This window comes from Pantherophis guttatus, chromosome 1, assembly GCF_059756535.1.
Source record: "Pantherophis guttatus breed Tessera chromosome 1, ASM5975653v1, whole genome shotgun sequence".
In the NCBI taxonomy this organism is placed as follows: Eukaryota; Metazoa; Chordata; class Lepidosauria; order Squamata; family Colubridae; genus Pantherophis; species Pantherophis guttatus.
Genome location: NC_142063.1, coordinates 347,150,045 through 347,166,276, shown reverse-complemented (window position 1 = coordinate 347,166,276; position 16,232 = coordinate 347,150,045). Strand labels below are relative to the sequence as shown.

Sequence of the window (16,232 nt, the reverse complement as noted above, 5' to 3'; positions counted from 1 at the left end):
AGGGAGAGTAGGGGGAAAAAAAAAACGAAGGCCGGGCCTACCCCGTCCGGTTATCAGCTCTTAGCCCACCTAACGGGGTCGTCGTGAGGAATGGGGAGGGGGTTGCTCCCTGGAGGGAAGGAGGGATATATGGAGGTCATCAGGACGCTTTCGAAATGATGCCGGAGATAGAGAAAAAGGAGGCTTTAATTCCATGATGGCAGAACAGCGGCTCAAGGGAAAGGCTTCCCTCCCTCCTTCCTTCCTTCCTCTTTTCTTACCATCCTTCCTTTCTTTCCCTGTCCCTTTCTTTTTTCTTCCTCCCTCTTGCCTTCCCTTCTTCCTCCCTCCCTCCATTTTCTCCTTCTACCTTCTTCCTCCCTCCCTCCCTGTCTTCCTTCCTTCCTTTCCCTGTTCCTTTTTCTTCTTTCCTCTGCCTTCCTTCCCCTTTCCTTCCTTCCTCCGTTTTTCTCTCCACCTCCCTCCCTCCCTTTCTCCTTCTCTCTTCCTCTTTCCTTGCCTGCCACCCTTCCTTCCTTCCTTTCCTTTTTTCTTTCCTTCCTCCTACCACCTCCCTCCCTCTCTCTCCTTTCTTCCTCCCTCCCTGCCTTTCTCCTTCTTTCTTCCTCTGTCCCTGCCTGCTACCCTTCCTTCCTTCCTTTCCTTTTTCGTTCTTTCCTCTTTCCTTCCTTCCTCCCACCACCTCCCTCTCTCTCCTTCTTTCTTCCTCTCTCCCTGCCTCTTTCTCCTTTCTTCCTCTCTCCCTGCCTGCCACCCTTCCTTCCTTTCCTTTTTTTTCTTTCTTTTCTCTTTCCTTCCTCCACCTCCCTCCCTCTCTCTCCTTCTTTCTTCCTCCCTCCCTGCCTCTTTCTCCTTCTTTCTTCCTCTGTCCCTGCCTGCTACCCTTCCTTCCTTCCTTCCTTCCTTTCCTTTTTCTTTTTCTTTCCTCTTTCCTTCCTCCCACCACCTCCCTCTCTCTCCTTTCTTCCTCTCTCCCTGCCTCTTTCTCCTTCTTTCTTCCTCTCTCCCTACCTGCCACCCTTCCTTCCCTTCTTTTTTCTTTCTTTCTTTCCTCTTTCCTTCCTTCCTCCTACCCCTTCCCTCTCTCTCCTTCTTTCTCCCTCTCTCCCTCCCTCTCTCTCCTTCTTTCTCCCTCTCTCCCTGCCTGCCACCCTTTCTTTCCTTGCTTCTTTCCTACTATGTTCCCCCCAAAATAAGACCCTGTCTTATATTTTTTGAACCCCGAAATAAGTGCTTATCCTTATTTTCGGGGAGGTCTTATTATTTTGGGGCGCGTGGAGCAAGACGGGGCTCCTCTTACCGTCTTACCTGATTTCCAGCTCTGTCTCCCTAACCCTAACCAGAGGAAATGGCAGGGAATGGCTGCACGTGCAGTTAAATATTTTCGGGGAGGGCTTATTTTAGCGCATGCACTCAAAAGCCCGATTGGGCTTATTATCGGGGGAGGTCTTATTTTCAGGGAAAGAGGGAAACCTACCTCTTTATTTCCTTCTTCACTCCTCCCACCCTCCCTCCCTCATTTTTTCCCTTCCTTCCTTCTTCACTGTTCCTTCTCTCCTTCGTCTCTCCCTCCCTCCCTCCTTCCTTCCTCCAGGCTCAGAAAGGGAAGGAGACAGAGAGGCTGGGAGGCTGCTGCCAGAGGGTGCAGGAGCACCTGCTTTCTGGCCATTCCCGAAATGAGACGAGGCACCTGCAACCTGCCAAGGAGACCCAACACCTGCCGGAGACTCAGCAAGGTGCAGGCAGAGGGCTGCCTGTTCCCACCTGGTTACGATGACTTCGGATCTGCACCTCCTGCCACTCATCCTTATTGCCTCGTCTCTTATCTCCTTTTGCCTCCCAGGTGCTTCCTAGCCAGCTGTGGTCTCCGGCCCGCAGGGAGTTCTGAGCGGTGACACACCTGAGGACACCCGGTTAGGGAAGGCTGCTCAGCCAACCTTAGCCCGGCTAAGACTCTTAAAAGCACAGGTATGGTCCACCTGTCCTACCACCACAACTGAGCCCCAAAATTTAGGCTGCTAAGCGAGACGTTTGTTGAGTGAGTTTCGCCCCGTTCTAGGACCTTCCTTGCCACCGTTCTAAACAGGGTGGATTTGATTTAAATCGAGTTGATTTAAATCACAATTTAAATCATGACTTAAATCCCTAGTAAAAAGGCTTGATTTAAATCAACTCGATTTAAATCCTAATTTTTCTCTGCTCCTCCTTTGACCCACCGTTGACTCACCGATAGTCCCAGTGTTGCAGAATATACAGCCTCCTGCTACGTAACTAAGCTCCATTTCATGCTGAATAAACTAAATTATTTATGTATCTTAAATAGGAAACTATCTTACGATAGATTGTTACCCCAAAAGTTTTTTATTAAAATAAATTCGATAAAAATAAAAAAAATCCGATTTAAATAAAAAAAATCCGATTTTTTTGATTTTTTTAAAAAAAATATTGATTTTTATCCACCCTGGTTCTAAAGCAGATCGCTGCAGGCGAGTCAAATTTAGCGACACGCTTCTCAAGTGAATCCGCCTTCCCCACTGACTTTGCTTGTCAGAAGGTCACGAAGAGGGGACGGCGTGACCCTGGGGACGCTGCGACCGTCATAACTGTGAACCAGTTGCCAAGCCTCTGAATTTTGATCGCTCGATCACGGGCATGCTACAAAGGCCGCAACTGCGAAAAGAGGTCCTAAGTCACATTTTTCATTGCCGTTGGAACAGTTCACTGTTGTAAGTCAAGGACTACCTCTACTGTAGAATGAAAAAAAAACCCCTAATCTTAAGGTAAAGGTAAAGGTTCCCCTCGCACATATGTGCTAGTCGTTCCTGACTCTAGGGGGCGGTGCTCATCTCCGTTTCAAAGCCGAAGAGCCAGCGCTGTCCGAAGACGTCTCCGTGGTCATGTGGCCGGCATGACTCAACGCCAAAGGCTCACGGAACGCTGTTCCCTTCCCACCAAAGGGGGTCCCTATTTTTCTACTTGCATTTTTTACCTGCTTTCGAACTGCTAGGTTGGCAGAAGCTGGGACAAGTCACGGGAGCTCACCCCGTTACGCGGCACTAGGGATTCGAACCGCTGAACTGCCGACCTTTTGATCGACAAGCTCAGCGTCTTAGCCACTGAGCCACCACATCCATTCGATGTCCTAATCTTAAAATCACGCAGAGAAGCCACATAAAACATAACTATAAGTAGGAATCTCGAACTGGTGGCTTCATTGCCTCCTGAGCCCCCCCCCCTTTTTTTTTGCCAGCGTACTGCTTTGCGACGGTTATGAAACCAGCTATGGCGGCTGGGTCATCTCCTCCCTTTAGACAAGATAGCCAAGGATCTGGCAGGTCACGTCACGGGCCGCCTCCTGTCCTTCCTGACCCAGGGCCTGGAAAACACTCCGCTCCGTCCAGCTGTTGGTTCGCCTCCTTCCGAACAATAACAGATGTTTCAACGCCCGCCGTGGGACAGATTTGGCTCGGGGGGGGGCTGCTGATCTCTTGGCTGGCCCCACTGAAAATAAAAGCCGTACGCAGAATCCCAAATCCGAAGGACGTAAACACACATGTTTTGCAAAAAAAACCCAAACCCATGTGTTCTCAGAATTTCTTCTGGCGAGAGCCAGGCACGGGCCTCGAATGCAAGTTTTTCCACCAAGATAAACAGCCGAAAAACTAATACGGAAAAAGGCAAATTGGGGGCAAGTAGCGGAGGCTGAATGACCTTTTTTTTTTTTTTTAATTTGATTTATATGCCGCCCTTCTCCGGAGACTCAGGGCGGCTTACAATGCGTTAAGCAATAGCCTTCATCCTTTTGTATATTTATACAAAGTCAGCTTATTGCCCCCACAAACTGGGTCCTCATTTCACCTACCTTAGAAAGGATGGAAGGCTGAGTCAACCTTGAGCCTTGGAGAGATTCGAACCTGCAGTAATTGCAGGCAGCTGTGTTAATAACAGGATGCTTTAGACCACTGTACTACCAAGGACCTTGGATCGAACGCAGAGAAGAGCAACTGAAATGATTAAAACATATGGAGACAAAAACATACGAAGAACCGTTGCAGGAAGGGGGGATGTCTAGTTTAATGCAAAGGAGGAATAGGGGGGACATGAGACCAGTCTTCCAGTATTTGGGGGGCTGCCACAAAGAAGAGTTGGGGGTCAACTTATTTTTCAAAGCTACACCTTGAATCCCACATCCCGTTTTGGTCACCAATTAAAAAAAAAGATGTTGAGACTTTGGAAGAAGTGCAGAGAAGAGCAACTGAGATGATTTAAAGGCCTGGAGACTAAAACATACGAAGAAGAAAGAACAGAATTGCAGGATTTGGGTTTGGCCAGTCTAGAGAAAAGAAGGACTTGGGGGCGACGTGACAGCAGAATTCCAGTATTTGAGGGGGCTGCCCCAAAGAGGAGTTGGGGGTCCACCTCTTCTCCAAAGCACCTTGAAGGAAGGACAAGAAACAACAGATGGAAACTTATCAAGGAGAGAAGCAACCTGGAACGAAGGAGGAATTTCCTTAACAATTAAGCAGTGGAACAACCTGCCACCAGAAGTTGTGGGTGCTCCATCACTGGAGGTTTTTAAGAAGAGACTGGACAGCCACCTGCCTGAAATGGCATAGGGCAGTGATGGCAAATCTTTTCGGCACAGAGTGCCCAAACCGGAAGGTGTGCGCAAGAGCACCGGAAACCCAATGACCAGCTGGTTGGCATGCATGCGTGCCTCGGAAATCCGAAAATTAGCTGGCTGAGAAGGCTCTGCGTGGCATAGGTTCGCCATCACGGGTATAGGGTCTCCTGCTTGAGCAGGGGGTTGAACTAGAAGACCTCCAAGGTCCCTTCCAGCTCTATTCTAATTCTAATAATTCTAACTCCAATTCCAATTCTAATTTTAATTATTCTAATTCTTCTAACTCTAACTCTAATTCCAGTTCTAATTCCAATTATTCTAATTCTAATAATTCTAAATCTAATAATTCTAACTCTTAATTCTAATTCCCATTCTAATTCTAAGTATTCCAATTCCAATAGAGCCTTGGTGGCGCAGCAGATTAAAGTGCTGTTAAGTAACACCAGCTGCCTGCAATTACTGCAAGTTCGAATCTCACCAGGCTCAAGGTTAACTCAGCCTTCCATCCTTCCAAGGTGGGTAAAATGAGGACCCGGATTGTGGGGGCAATAAGCTGACTTTGTATAAAAAAAGAACACCGCTTGGGGGGGACCCGAAAGCCCTACTAAGCAGGTATATACAAAAGTATGAAGGCTATTGCTTAAGAGCATTGTAAGCCACCCTGAGTCTCCGAAGAAGGGCGGCATATAAATCGAACCAATAAATAAATAAATACATAATTAAAACCTGAAGGAGGTTTGCAGAAAAATAGTCCCTATTCAACTGAACAAGATCCTGTTGAGGAAATGCTGCAGAAGCACACGGTTAACATGCTATTCTCTGTTCCTTTTCTACTAGGGCTTATTCTTGCTAGCACCACCTAAAAAAAAAACCAGAAACCCAGCAGCTTTTAGATTACAGAGCACTGCAAAATAGCGACACAGATACACCCTACAGCAAGAGACAGCTCTCCAGGTGCAAGCTGGCAGTTAACACTATGGAGGAAAAACAAAATTAGCAAGAGATACATCCTCTTCTTTACCATCTAAACTTGGAAAGCTTAATGCCACATATTGTCGTGCACCGTATTCAAAACGTTAAAAAGATTCCTCTTTAGCAGGGACTTCGCTTAGCAGTGATTACCGGCAATCACCGGTTCCTGTTTTTTTTTGTCTTGCTACTGATTTTAGTTTATTTGCTTGTGTAGACAACACGCTCAGCCGCGCAGAGGTGGTGTGCAAATGCGGTTAAATAAATATTTAGCAGCTTCCACCACCCTTATTTGTTAAGCCTTCTGTTCCTGTGGCGTTTATTCATTCATTTGCATGGCGTGGTCCAGCCTGACATCTCCTCGAAAAGAAGCAAACGTTTCTTGTGATATTTTGTTGAAGCGTGTGTCTTTTTTTAAGAGCTTAGAAAAATGAGAACGGGTGTCAGACTTCGATGCTATCTCAAAATAAATGAATTTCGAAACTGCCAATCTTTTAAGGAAATCTTTTCTTTAATTGAGCACAGCCACCGGATCATGACTCGATGCGGACAAGACTGACCTTTTGCCCCCCCAATCCCTCCCTTTCCGATCCCCAAATCTCTGCTTCTCATTGGCTGTCTTCCAAGTCATTCTTCAGACTTCTTGTCTCGTCATTTCCCAGGAATGTCTCCCCCCGTCATTTCCACGACAACCCGACTTCAAAGGGATTCAGCAGGCAAAAGTTCAGAGCTTATCTCTCTCTCTCTCCTCTGCTCTCTATGCCAGTGTCGAAGCGCTGACAACGGGTCCCTCTAAGCCAGTGTTTCTCAACCTTGGTAGCTTGAAGATGGGTGGACTTCAACTCCTAGAATCCCCCAGTCAGCAGCGCTGGCTGGGGGATTCTGGGAGTTGAAGTCCACCCATCTTCAAGCTACCAAGGTTGAGAAACACTGTTCTAAGCCTAGGGCAACTTCCGATGACACCCAGGTGGCCTTCTTAGCAACTGTAGAGCCTGCCAAGGGTTTACCCACTAAGTTCTCCTTGGGTGCTATTTCCAACTGGAGAGCAAGGAAACTGGGAGACGGTGAGTTCTAGTCCGACCGTAGGCATGGAAGCAGGCTGGGTGACTTTGGGCCAAACACCAGATGACAATGAGTTGTAGTCCCACCTTAGGCATGGAAGCAGGTTGGGTGACTGGACCAAACACCAGGCAACAGTGAGTTCTAGTCCGACCGTAGGCATGGAAGCTGTTTGGTTGACTTTGAGTCAATCACCAGGAGATGGTGAGTTCTACTCCCATTTTAGCCATGAAAGTGGCTGGGCGACTTCGGGCCAATCACCAGGCGACCGGGAATTCTAATCCCACCCTGTGACACAATCAGCAGAACAACAGTGAGTTCTAGTCCCGCCTTAGACAGGAAAGCCGGTTGATTGAGTCAATCACCAGGAGACGGTGAGTTCTAGTCCTGCCTCAGGCATAAGATCTGGCTCGGTGACTTGAGCCAGTCACTCTCTGTCAGCCCAACAGACTTCAGAGGGGAAAACAGGAAGACGAATGTGTGCTACGTACGTTCACCGCCTTCAACTCTTGTAAAAATGACACAGGCAGGATACAAATAAAATAATAACTTCCAGTCTAGCCTTCACTCCTGGTGGTGCCATATCCAAGGGATGAGGCCCATTGCTTGCTTAGCACCAGCCCCAGAAAACTTCAGCCAGGCACCCCTCCTCAGGGAGCTCTTTAAACATCCCTTCAGTTCCTCACTCACTCCCTGCCTTCCAACCAGGCTGAATCTTTTTCCAAAGCAGGGAGGAAAGGGAAATGGGGCATTTCCTATGCAGCTGCCGCTCTGCACGTCCCTCAGAAACCCTGCTCCTTCTCTCCTCCCAACAGACCGAAGACAAAAAACCCTCTCTCTCTCTGCAACCCAAACTCCCCGAGGTTTTTTTTTTTATTTTGTTAAAACAAAATAGGAATATTCTTTATTGACCAAGTATGATATTGGACACACAAGGAATTTGTCTCCGGTGCATAGGCTCTCAGTGCACGTACAAGCAACAAAAGTGATAGGTCACAGATCATAAATCATAAGATACAGGTAGTCCTCGACGTACGACCCACAACCGAGCCCAGAATTGAGGTTGCTAACTGAGAAATTTGTTAAGTGAGTTACAACTCTTTTTTTTTTTAATTTGATTTATATGCTGCCCTTCTCCGGAGACTCAGGGCGGCTTACAATGCGTTAAGCAATAGCCTTCATACTTTTGTATATTTTATACAAAGTCAGCTTATTGCCCCCACAAACTGGGTCCTCTTCTTGCCACATTTGTTAAGTGAGTCACCGCTGTACAATAGTAACCCGGTTGTTAAGTGAATCTGGCTTCCCCCACTGACTTTGCTCGTCAGAAGGTCGCAAAATGGTGACCACGTGATCCTGGCGATCGTGTGACACCCCCCTCCGCCGGGACGCTACGACCGTCATAAATATGAACCCGTCACCCAGCGTCCAAATTTTGGATCCCATGACTGCAAACCAGTTGTCAGGGTGAGTCACCCAAGTCGCTTTTTTTTTTTCACTCGCCGTTGTAACTTCAGACGGTCACTAAACGAACTGTCGGAAGGTCGAGGACTACCTGTACCATCACAAATCGCATTTCGTGAATCAATTTTTCATTTATTTATTTTTTTAAAAAAAGCTCCCAAACGGGACTTTTTCAGCAGGAAAGCAAGCCAGGGAGCCAAGAGTATGAGTTGTGGGTTCCCCCCACCCCTTTTACAGGCCCCAGCCCTATAAAACATACACAAAGACACACAAAGACACACAAGCACACCTCTGGGGTGCGTAGCTGGAGAGAGAGAGAGACTGGGGGGGGGGGTTTGCCAACCAAGCCTGGGGCTGAAGGGCATCCACCGCCAAGGGTCACCCCGAGGCGCCCCCTCCCAGCCTCAGCCTCCATTTTGGAAGCGGGGGAAGGAAAAAGAAAAGAGGGAGGGAGGGAATGAATGAATGAATGGAAGCAGCAGCCTCGAAAGAATGAATGGGCTGCAGCTGTCAAGCAGGAGGGAGTGGTGGGGGGGAGGACGGTGGCGGGAGGAGGACAAAATACCGAAAAAGACACACGAGCGGGGCGGGGAGGGAGGGGGGGAGAGAGTGAGAGAGAGGCGAGCGCGCGCGCCGCGCCTGCGCAGAAGCCGCCCCTCTCGACCGCGGCGGCGGCAGCGGCAGCAGCAACGGGCGCGATTTCCCCTCCCGCCGAGAGCGACTCACCGAGGCGCAGGGGCTGGAGGTGGCGCTGGGGGTAGGCGAGCGCTGCACCGTCACCAGAGCCATCGGGGCGCGGCGGGGCCTCCCCGGCCGGCCGGCCTGCCTGCCAAGAGCCGCCCCCCCACTCCCTCGGCCTTAGTTATTCCATGGCGGCCAAAGCGAGAGGACGGAAGGCCCGTGAGGGGAGCGAGGAAGCGGCGGCGGCGGCGGCAGCACGAGCGGCGGCGATGGCGGCCTCCCCCGCCAACGCTCGCTCGCCGACTGAGGCGCGGCGGGGTTGGGCCGGCCGGGCACAATGAGGCGGCAGCGCGCATGCGTCACCTGTCAAGCCGCCGGGCCGGCCTCCCCTCCTTCCCTCCCTCCCCTCGCTGGCTCCGCCCCCCCTCGCCGCGGCCACGCCCCCCTGCGGGTGCGGTTAACTCTTGCGCGCCCGCTGCGGAGGAGGGAGAGGGGGAGGGAGGCTGCTTTGTGAGCCGCTCTTTGTGTGTTTGTGTGTGTGTGTGTGTAGATAGACCTCGATTTACAACAAGTATGGAGCCCCAGATTTATGCTGCTAAGTGAGACGTGTGTGTGTATGTATGTACAGGTAGTCCTCGACTTACAACCACAAGGGAACCCCGAATTTATGCTGCTAAGTGAGATGTGTGTGTGTTTCTGCTTACAGGTAGTCCTCAACTTACGACCACAACAGAGCCCCAAATTTATGTTGCTGAGTGAGACGTGTCTGTATGTACAGGTAGTCCTCAATTTATGACCACAATGGAGCCCCAAATTTACGTTGCTGAGAGTGCTTGTTTGTGTATGTACAGGTAGTCTTCCAACTTATGACCACAATGGAGCCCCAAATTTATGTTGCTGAGTGAGACATGTGTGTATGTACAGGTAGTCCTCGACGTACGACCACAAGGGAACCCCGAATTTATGCTGCTAAGTGAGACACTTCTGAAATGAGTTTGGCCCCGTTTTGCCACCTTTCTTGCCGCAGTTGTTAAGCGAATCACTGCTTAATTCACTGTTCGTAAGTGAATCTGGCTTCCCCTATTGACTTGGCTTGTCAGAAGGTGGCAAATGGAGAGCACCTGGCCCCGGGACACGGCGGCCGTCATATTATATGAGTCAGTGGCCAAGCGCTTCGATGTTACTTGACCATGGGGATGCTGCAATGGTCGTAAGTGTGAAAAACGGTCATTGGTCCCTTTTTTCAGTGCCGTTGTAACACCAAACGGTCATTAAATGAACTGTTGTAAGTCGAGGACTTACAGGCCGAGAGAGAAAGCAATTCGGTGAGGAAAGCTATTCCTTGAAAGACCCTGAAAAGGGGGTCCCCCTTCATCAATCCCCCACCTTCAGGGCGTAGGAGTGAACAAGGATGAAAGCGACTGCAGGGGATCTAAGAAGAATTGTGGTTCTAGTGGATTTCTCACAGCCACAGGCAGTCCTCGACTTACAACGGTTGGTTTGCTTGGAGCAGCTCCCATCCTACAACGATACCTCAGTCTCAGGCCACAGAACACCAACATCTGCCTATCTTAAGTCCTTGGGGAGGGCTCGATAGGTAGGCAGAGAAATACCAAATCCATTCTGAACATCTGGCCAACTGTGCTACGAACCATACCCTCAGCTTACGACCGCGATGGAGCCCCAAATTTATGTCGTTAAACAAGAAATTTGTGACTCTGGCCGCACCTTAACAACTCGCCTTGCCACGACGCTTAAGTGAATGATTGCAGCTGTTAAGTTAGCAACAGAGCTACCTGCAGAGCTGGCCTTCGCATAATTTAAAAACCGGTTCGGCCCAGCACCGGAAATGTGAGCGCGCACTCACGTCCTTCTGTGCATGCATTTTGCTTAAAAAAACGCAGCTAAATAGGATGGTATATCACTGGGGGGGGGGTGTTGTGTGGCCAGGCCCACCCAGGTCACAACTACGAGTTCGCCCGAATCCGGCACGAACCGGCTGAATCCCACCCCTGGCTACCTGTATTCCCATTTGTGTTTCAACCTCCGTTTTTTATTCCCGCTATTACTTCTTTCAGTCTTGCCATTCTTACAATATATTCAGGGTGCAGGTGACTTAACGACCGCAACCGAGCCCAAAATTTCTGCTGCTAAGTGAGACATTCATTAAGTTTGAGTTTTGTCCCATTTTACAACCTTTCTTGGCACGCGTTGTTAAGTGAATCCCTGTAATTGTCACCTGGTCGTTAAGTGAATCCAGCTTCCCCGTTGACATGGTTTGTCAGAAGGTCACCAAAGGGGATCACGTGACACCGCCCCAGGCACTCCGACTATCATAAATATGAGTCAGTTGCCAAGCGTCTTAAGTTCTGATTACGTGAACTTGCGGATGTTGCAACAATCGTAAGTGTGAAAAAAGGTCGTAAGTCATTTTTTTTTCAGTGCTGTTGTAATTTTTGAACGGTCACTAAATGAACTGTTATAAGTCCGGGATCACCAGTAAATTCCCAACTTTTACCAAAGGGTTGACGGTGATGCCACCATAGCCAATGGGGATGAAACCAGTAGTGAAATCCAATTTTTTTTTACTACCGGTGCTGTGGGTGTGGCTTGGTGGGCGTGGCAGGGGAAGGATACTGCAAAATCCCCATTCCCACCCCACTCCAGGGGGAAGGATACTGCAAAATCCCCATTCCCACCCGACTCCAGGGGAAGGATACTGCAAAATATCCATTCCCACCCCACTCCTGGGGGAAGGATACTGCAAAATCCCCATTCCCACCCAACTCCAGGGGAAGGATACTGCAAAATCCCCATTCCCACCCGACTCCAGGGGAAGGATACTGCAAAATCCCCATTCCCACCCCACTCCTGGGGGAAGGATACTGCAAAATCCCCATTCCCACCCGACTCCAGGGGAAGGATACTGCAAAATCCCCATTCCCACCCGACTCCAGGGGAAGGATACTGCAAAATCCCCATTCCCACCCCACTCCAGGGAAAGGATACTGCAAAATCTCCATTCCCACCCTACTCCAGGGGAAGGATATTGCAAAATCTCCATTCCCACCCCACTCCAGGGGAAGGATACTGCAAAATCCCCATTCCCACCCTACTCCAGGGGAAGGATATTGCAAAATCTCCATTCCCACCCCACTCCAGGGGAAGGATACTGCAAAATCCCCATTCCCACCCCACTCTGGGGCCAGCCAGAGGTGGTATTTGCCGGTTCTCCGAACTACTCAAAATTTCCGCTACCGGTTCTCCAGAACCTGCTGGATTTTTCCCTTGGATGAAACCCTAAAGCGATTCAGTGCTGGGAAGCTTAAACGGTCTTAGCTCTCGGCCTGTGGAGCAGCTGGATCTCCAGCGGGAAAATCTCCAGGGAGATTCCCACGTTTCTCTCCCTGCTCAGGTGAAGCAAAGGATGGCCAAAGGGGGTCTCTACTAGGCAGGGCTGGCCTCAAACACACCTTCCCTGCCAAGAGCCCCAAACCTCCCTCTTTTTTCCTTCTTTGCTAGAACCGGCAAACTTCTCTGCAAGGCTTGTAAAGGATCCTCCCTGGATCTAAGAGGGATGGGCTTGCGATGATGTTCCTTTTCTCAACCCAGGGAAAATACCCTCCCTGGGGGCATGGAGAGAAGTCTTGACTTGCAAAGTAGGCAGTATCACTTGGCGTTTGCTAGGAAGCTAACAGCCAGGTTTCGTTTTCGCTGGGCTCCCACTGAAATAAAAAGCAGAGCCTTCTTTTTCTTTTTCTCCTCCTTTTCGCTAGTTTTCTACTATTTTTCGGTGGATGAAGTAACGCGGCCTCTGTAGACTTTGATCATGTGGGATGATCCAATGCCCAGTTTGGTCCCCATGTGTATAAGACGATTAGCCGCTCTCTTAAGAGAGAATATTGCCTGGGATAGTCCTCAACTTACGACCACAATGGAGCCCAAAATTTATGTCGCTAAAAATGAGACATGTGTTAAGGGAGTTTTGCCCCATTTTTACGACTTTCCTTGCCACCGTTGTTAAGTGAATCGCTGCAGTTGTTAAGTTAGTCACACAGTTGTTAAGTGAATCTGGCTTCCCCCCTTGGTTTGGCTTGTCAGAAGGTCGCAAAAGGGGATCACATCAGTGGTGGGTTGCTCCCGGTTCGCACTGGTTCGCAAGAACCGGTAGTAAAGATTTGTAGTAGTTCCGAGAACCGGTAATAACATTGGCTGGCCACGCCCCCCCAAACCGATCCCCGGCCCGGTCGCTGCTCGCTTACTCCGCCCACCTCATCAGAGGCTTTTTTTTTTTTTTTACTTTTAAAAGCATTTTTTCTACAACCTCTTCGGCCGAAAAAATGCTTTTAAAAGTAAAAAAAATAGCCTCTGATGATCCTGCGGCTCAGCTGGATCGTCAGAGGCTTTTCAAAGCATTGTTTTCTGCAACCTCTTAAGGTTGTAGAAAAAAATGCTTTTAAAAGTAAAAAAAAAAAAGTTGGCCACACTCACCCAGTCACATTACACCCCCCCACCAAGCCATGCCCACAAAATAAGCCACGCCCACAGAACTGGTAGTAAAAAAAATAGAACCCAGGTGATCCAGGGGTGGGTTGCCGCCGGTTCGCACCAGTTCTATAGAACTGGGAGCAACGGGGCGCTCCCATGTGACTCCCCTCCTGCGCGAGCTGCACTGGCTCCCGGTGGTCTTCCGGGTGCGCTTCAAGGTTTTGGTTACCACCTTTAGAGCGCTCCATGGCTTAGGACCGGGGTATTTACGAGACCGCCTTCTGCCACCAGTAGCCTCTCACCGACCAGTGCGCTCCCATAGAGAGGGGCTCCTCAGGGTGCCGTCGGCCAAACAGTGTCGATTGGCAGCCCCCAGGGGGAGAGCCTTCTCTGTGGGGGCACCCGTCATCTGGAACGAGCTCCCCCCGGAGATACGGAAGATCCCGGACCTGCGCGCTTTCCGCCATGCCATCAAAACATTTCTATTTCAGCAGGCCAGCCTGGCCTAATCTCTCTTTTAAATTGTTTTTAAAATTTTTAAATTTGAAACTTGTCTTATGAATTTGGGGTGTTTTAAATTTCATTTTCTGGGCCAATTATTTAATTGTATTTTAATGGTTTTTTAACATTTGTAATATATGTATTTTATTTGGCCGTTCAACGCCCTGAGTCCTTTGGGAGTAGGGCGGTATAGAAATTCAATAAATAAATAAAAAAAATAAATAACCAGTAGTAAAACCGGCGGGAGGCTCCGCCCACCAACCCCGACGTCATCAGAACACATGCGCAGAAGAACCCACCCCTGACGTGATCCCAGGACCAGGGATGAAATCTACCTACCTTCCATACTGGTTCGGAAGTGTGTGTGTATCACGTGTGATTTTGGACCCTCTGCGCATGTGCAGAGGATAAAAAAAAGGTTACTTCCGGGTTAAAACCTGGAAGTAATGACGTCCAGGCGGGTGGGTGGAGCCCGAACCAGTGGAAACCGGTAGCATTTCACCCCTGCCCAGGATGCTGTCACCGTCATAAATACGAGTCGGTTGCCGAGCATCTGAATTTTGATCCGGTGATGCTGGGGACGCTGCAATGGTCATCAGTGTGAAAAACGGTCCTAAATCATTTTTTTCAGTGCAGTCGTAACTTCGAACGGTCACTAAATGAACTGTTGTAAGTCGAGGACTACCTGTATCCAGTTTAGTCCCTCTGTGTGTAGACTTTTAGCCGCTCTTTTAAGACGGAACATTGCCTGGGATACACCATGGTGGAGGTAGTCTACACTTCATACCCACATACAGGTAGCCAGTTCATTTAGTGACTGTTCGAACTTTACAACGGCACTGAAAAAAGTGACTTAGGACCGTTTTTCACACTGACGACCGTTGCAGCATCCCCAGGGTCACCAGATTTACATTCAGATGCTTTTGTGACCTCCTGCCAAGCAAAGTCAACAGGGAAGCCAAATTCTCATTAACAACAGTGTCACTAATTTAACAACTGCAGTGGTTCGCTTAAGAACTGTGGCAAGAAAAGTCGTAAAATGGGGCAAAACTCACTTAGCAAATTTTTCACTTGGCAACATAAACGTTGGGCTCAGTTGTGGTCTTTCCAGAGCACGATACTATAGTCTTTGGAGACTGAAGGATGCCAGATGCCAATTGTGGTCGTAAATTGAGGACTGCCTGTGTCTGTCTGTCTGTCTGTCTGTCTGTCTGTCTGTCTGTCTGTCTGTCTGTCTATCTATCTATCTATTTATCTCTCTCATCGATCGATCTATCTCTCTACATACCTACCTATCTTACATATCTACCTATTTATCCATCAATCAATCTCTCTCTCTCTCTCACACACACACACATATCTATCTATCCTTCCATCCAATCTCTCTCCTATCTATCTATCTATCTATCTATCTATCTATCTATCTATCTATCTATCTATCTATCTATCTCTCATCGATCGATCAATCTCTCTACATACCTACCTATCTTTCATATCTACCTATCTATCCATCAATCTCTCTCTCTCTCTATCTTACATATCTCTCTATCTATCCTTCCATCCAATCTCTCTCCTATCTATCTATCTATCTATCTATCTACATACCTACCTATCTTACATATCTACCTATCTATCCATCAATCTCTCTCTCTCTATCTATCTATCTATCTTACATACCTCTCTATCCTTCCATCCAATCTCTCTCCTATCTATCTATCTATCTATCTATCTATCTATCTATCTATCTATCTATCTATCTATCTATCTATCTATCTATCTATCTCTCATTGATCGATTTATCTCTCTACATATCTACCTATCTTACATTACCTATCTATCCATCAAGCTCTCTCTCTATCTTACATATCTCTCTATCTATCCATCCATCCAATCTCTCTCCTATCTATCTATCTATCTATCTATCTATCTATCTATCTATCTATCTATCTATCTCTCATTGATCGATTTATCTCTCTACATATCTACCTATCTTACATTACCTATCTATCCATCAAGCTCTCTCTCTATCTTACATATCTCTCTATCTATCCATCCATCCAATCTCTCTCCTATCTATCTATCTATCTATCTATCTATCTATCTATCTATCTATCTATCTATCTATCTATCTATCTATCTATCTATCTATCTATCTATCTATTATTTGGTGGGGCTATATTTAAACTAAATTTGTGTGTCTGTGATTGTCTGACCTCTCTAGATGCCATATGCTAAATACATGTGAATAAATGTGGATTAGCTGGGGAATCCATGCAATTCTGCCCCCTGTTGGCCAAAGAGGTCACCAATCTCAGCGAACTTCAGAGGTGCAAACTTCAACTCCCAGCATGCCTCCGTCACCCCAAGTGGTGCTATTAAGCCCTAGCATTGTTGCTAAACCCCGTGTTACTAAGCCCTGCTTGAACAGGGGGCTGGACTAGAAGAC

At 48.3% G+C, this 16,232-nt stretch overlaps 2 protein-coding genes across 2 annotated transcripts in view; one reads left to right on the top strand and one right to left on the bottom strand.

Moving 5' to 3' along the window:
* SSH2 (slingshot protein phosphatase 2) overlaps nt 1-9,184 on the bottom strand; it is a 155,477-nt gene extending 146,293 nt beyond the window's left edge. The window contains exon 1 of the mRNA XM_087890356.1: nt 8,843-9,184. Within this exon, the coding sequence (XP_087746482.1) occupies nt 8,843-8,905 (63 nt within the window). The 5' untranslated portion in view covers nt 8,906-9,184. The remainder of the gene's footprint in view (nt 1-8,842) is intronic.
* Nucleotides 8,774-16,232, top strand: part of EFCAB5 (EF-hand calcium binding domain 5) — a 79,466-nt gene continuing 72,007 nt past the window's right edge. Inside the window, exon 1 of the mRNA XM_087890365.1 lies at nt 8,774-8,873. The gene's annotated coding sequence lies outside the window, so the exon portion shown is untranslated. The remainder of the gene's footprint in view (nt 8,874-16,232) is intronic.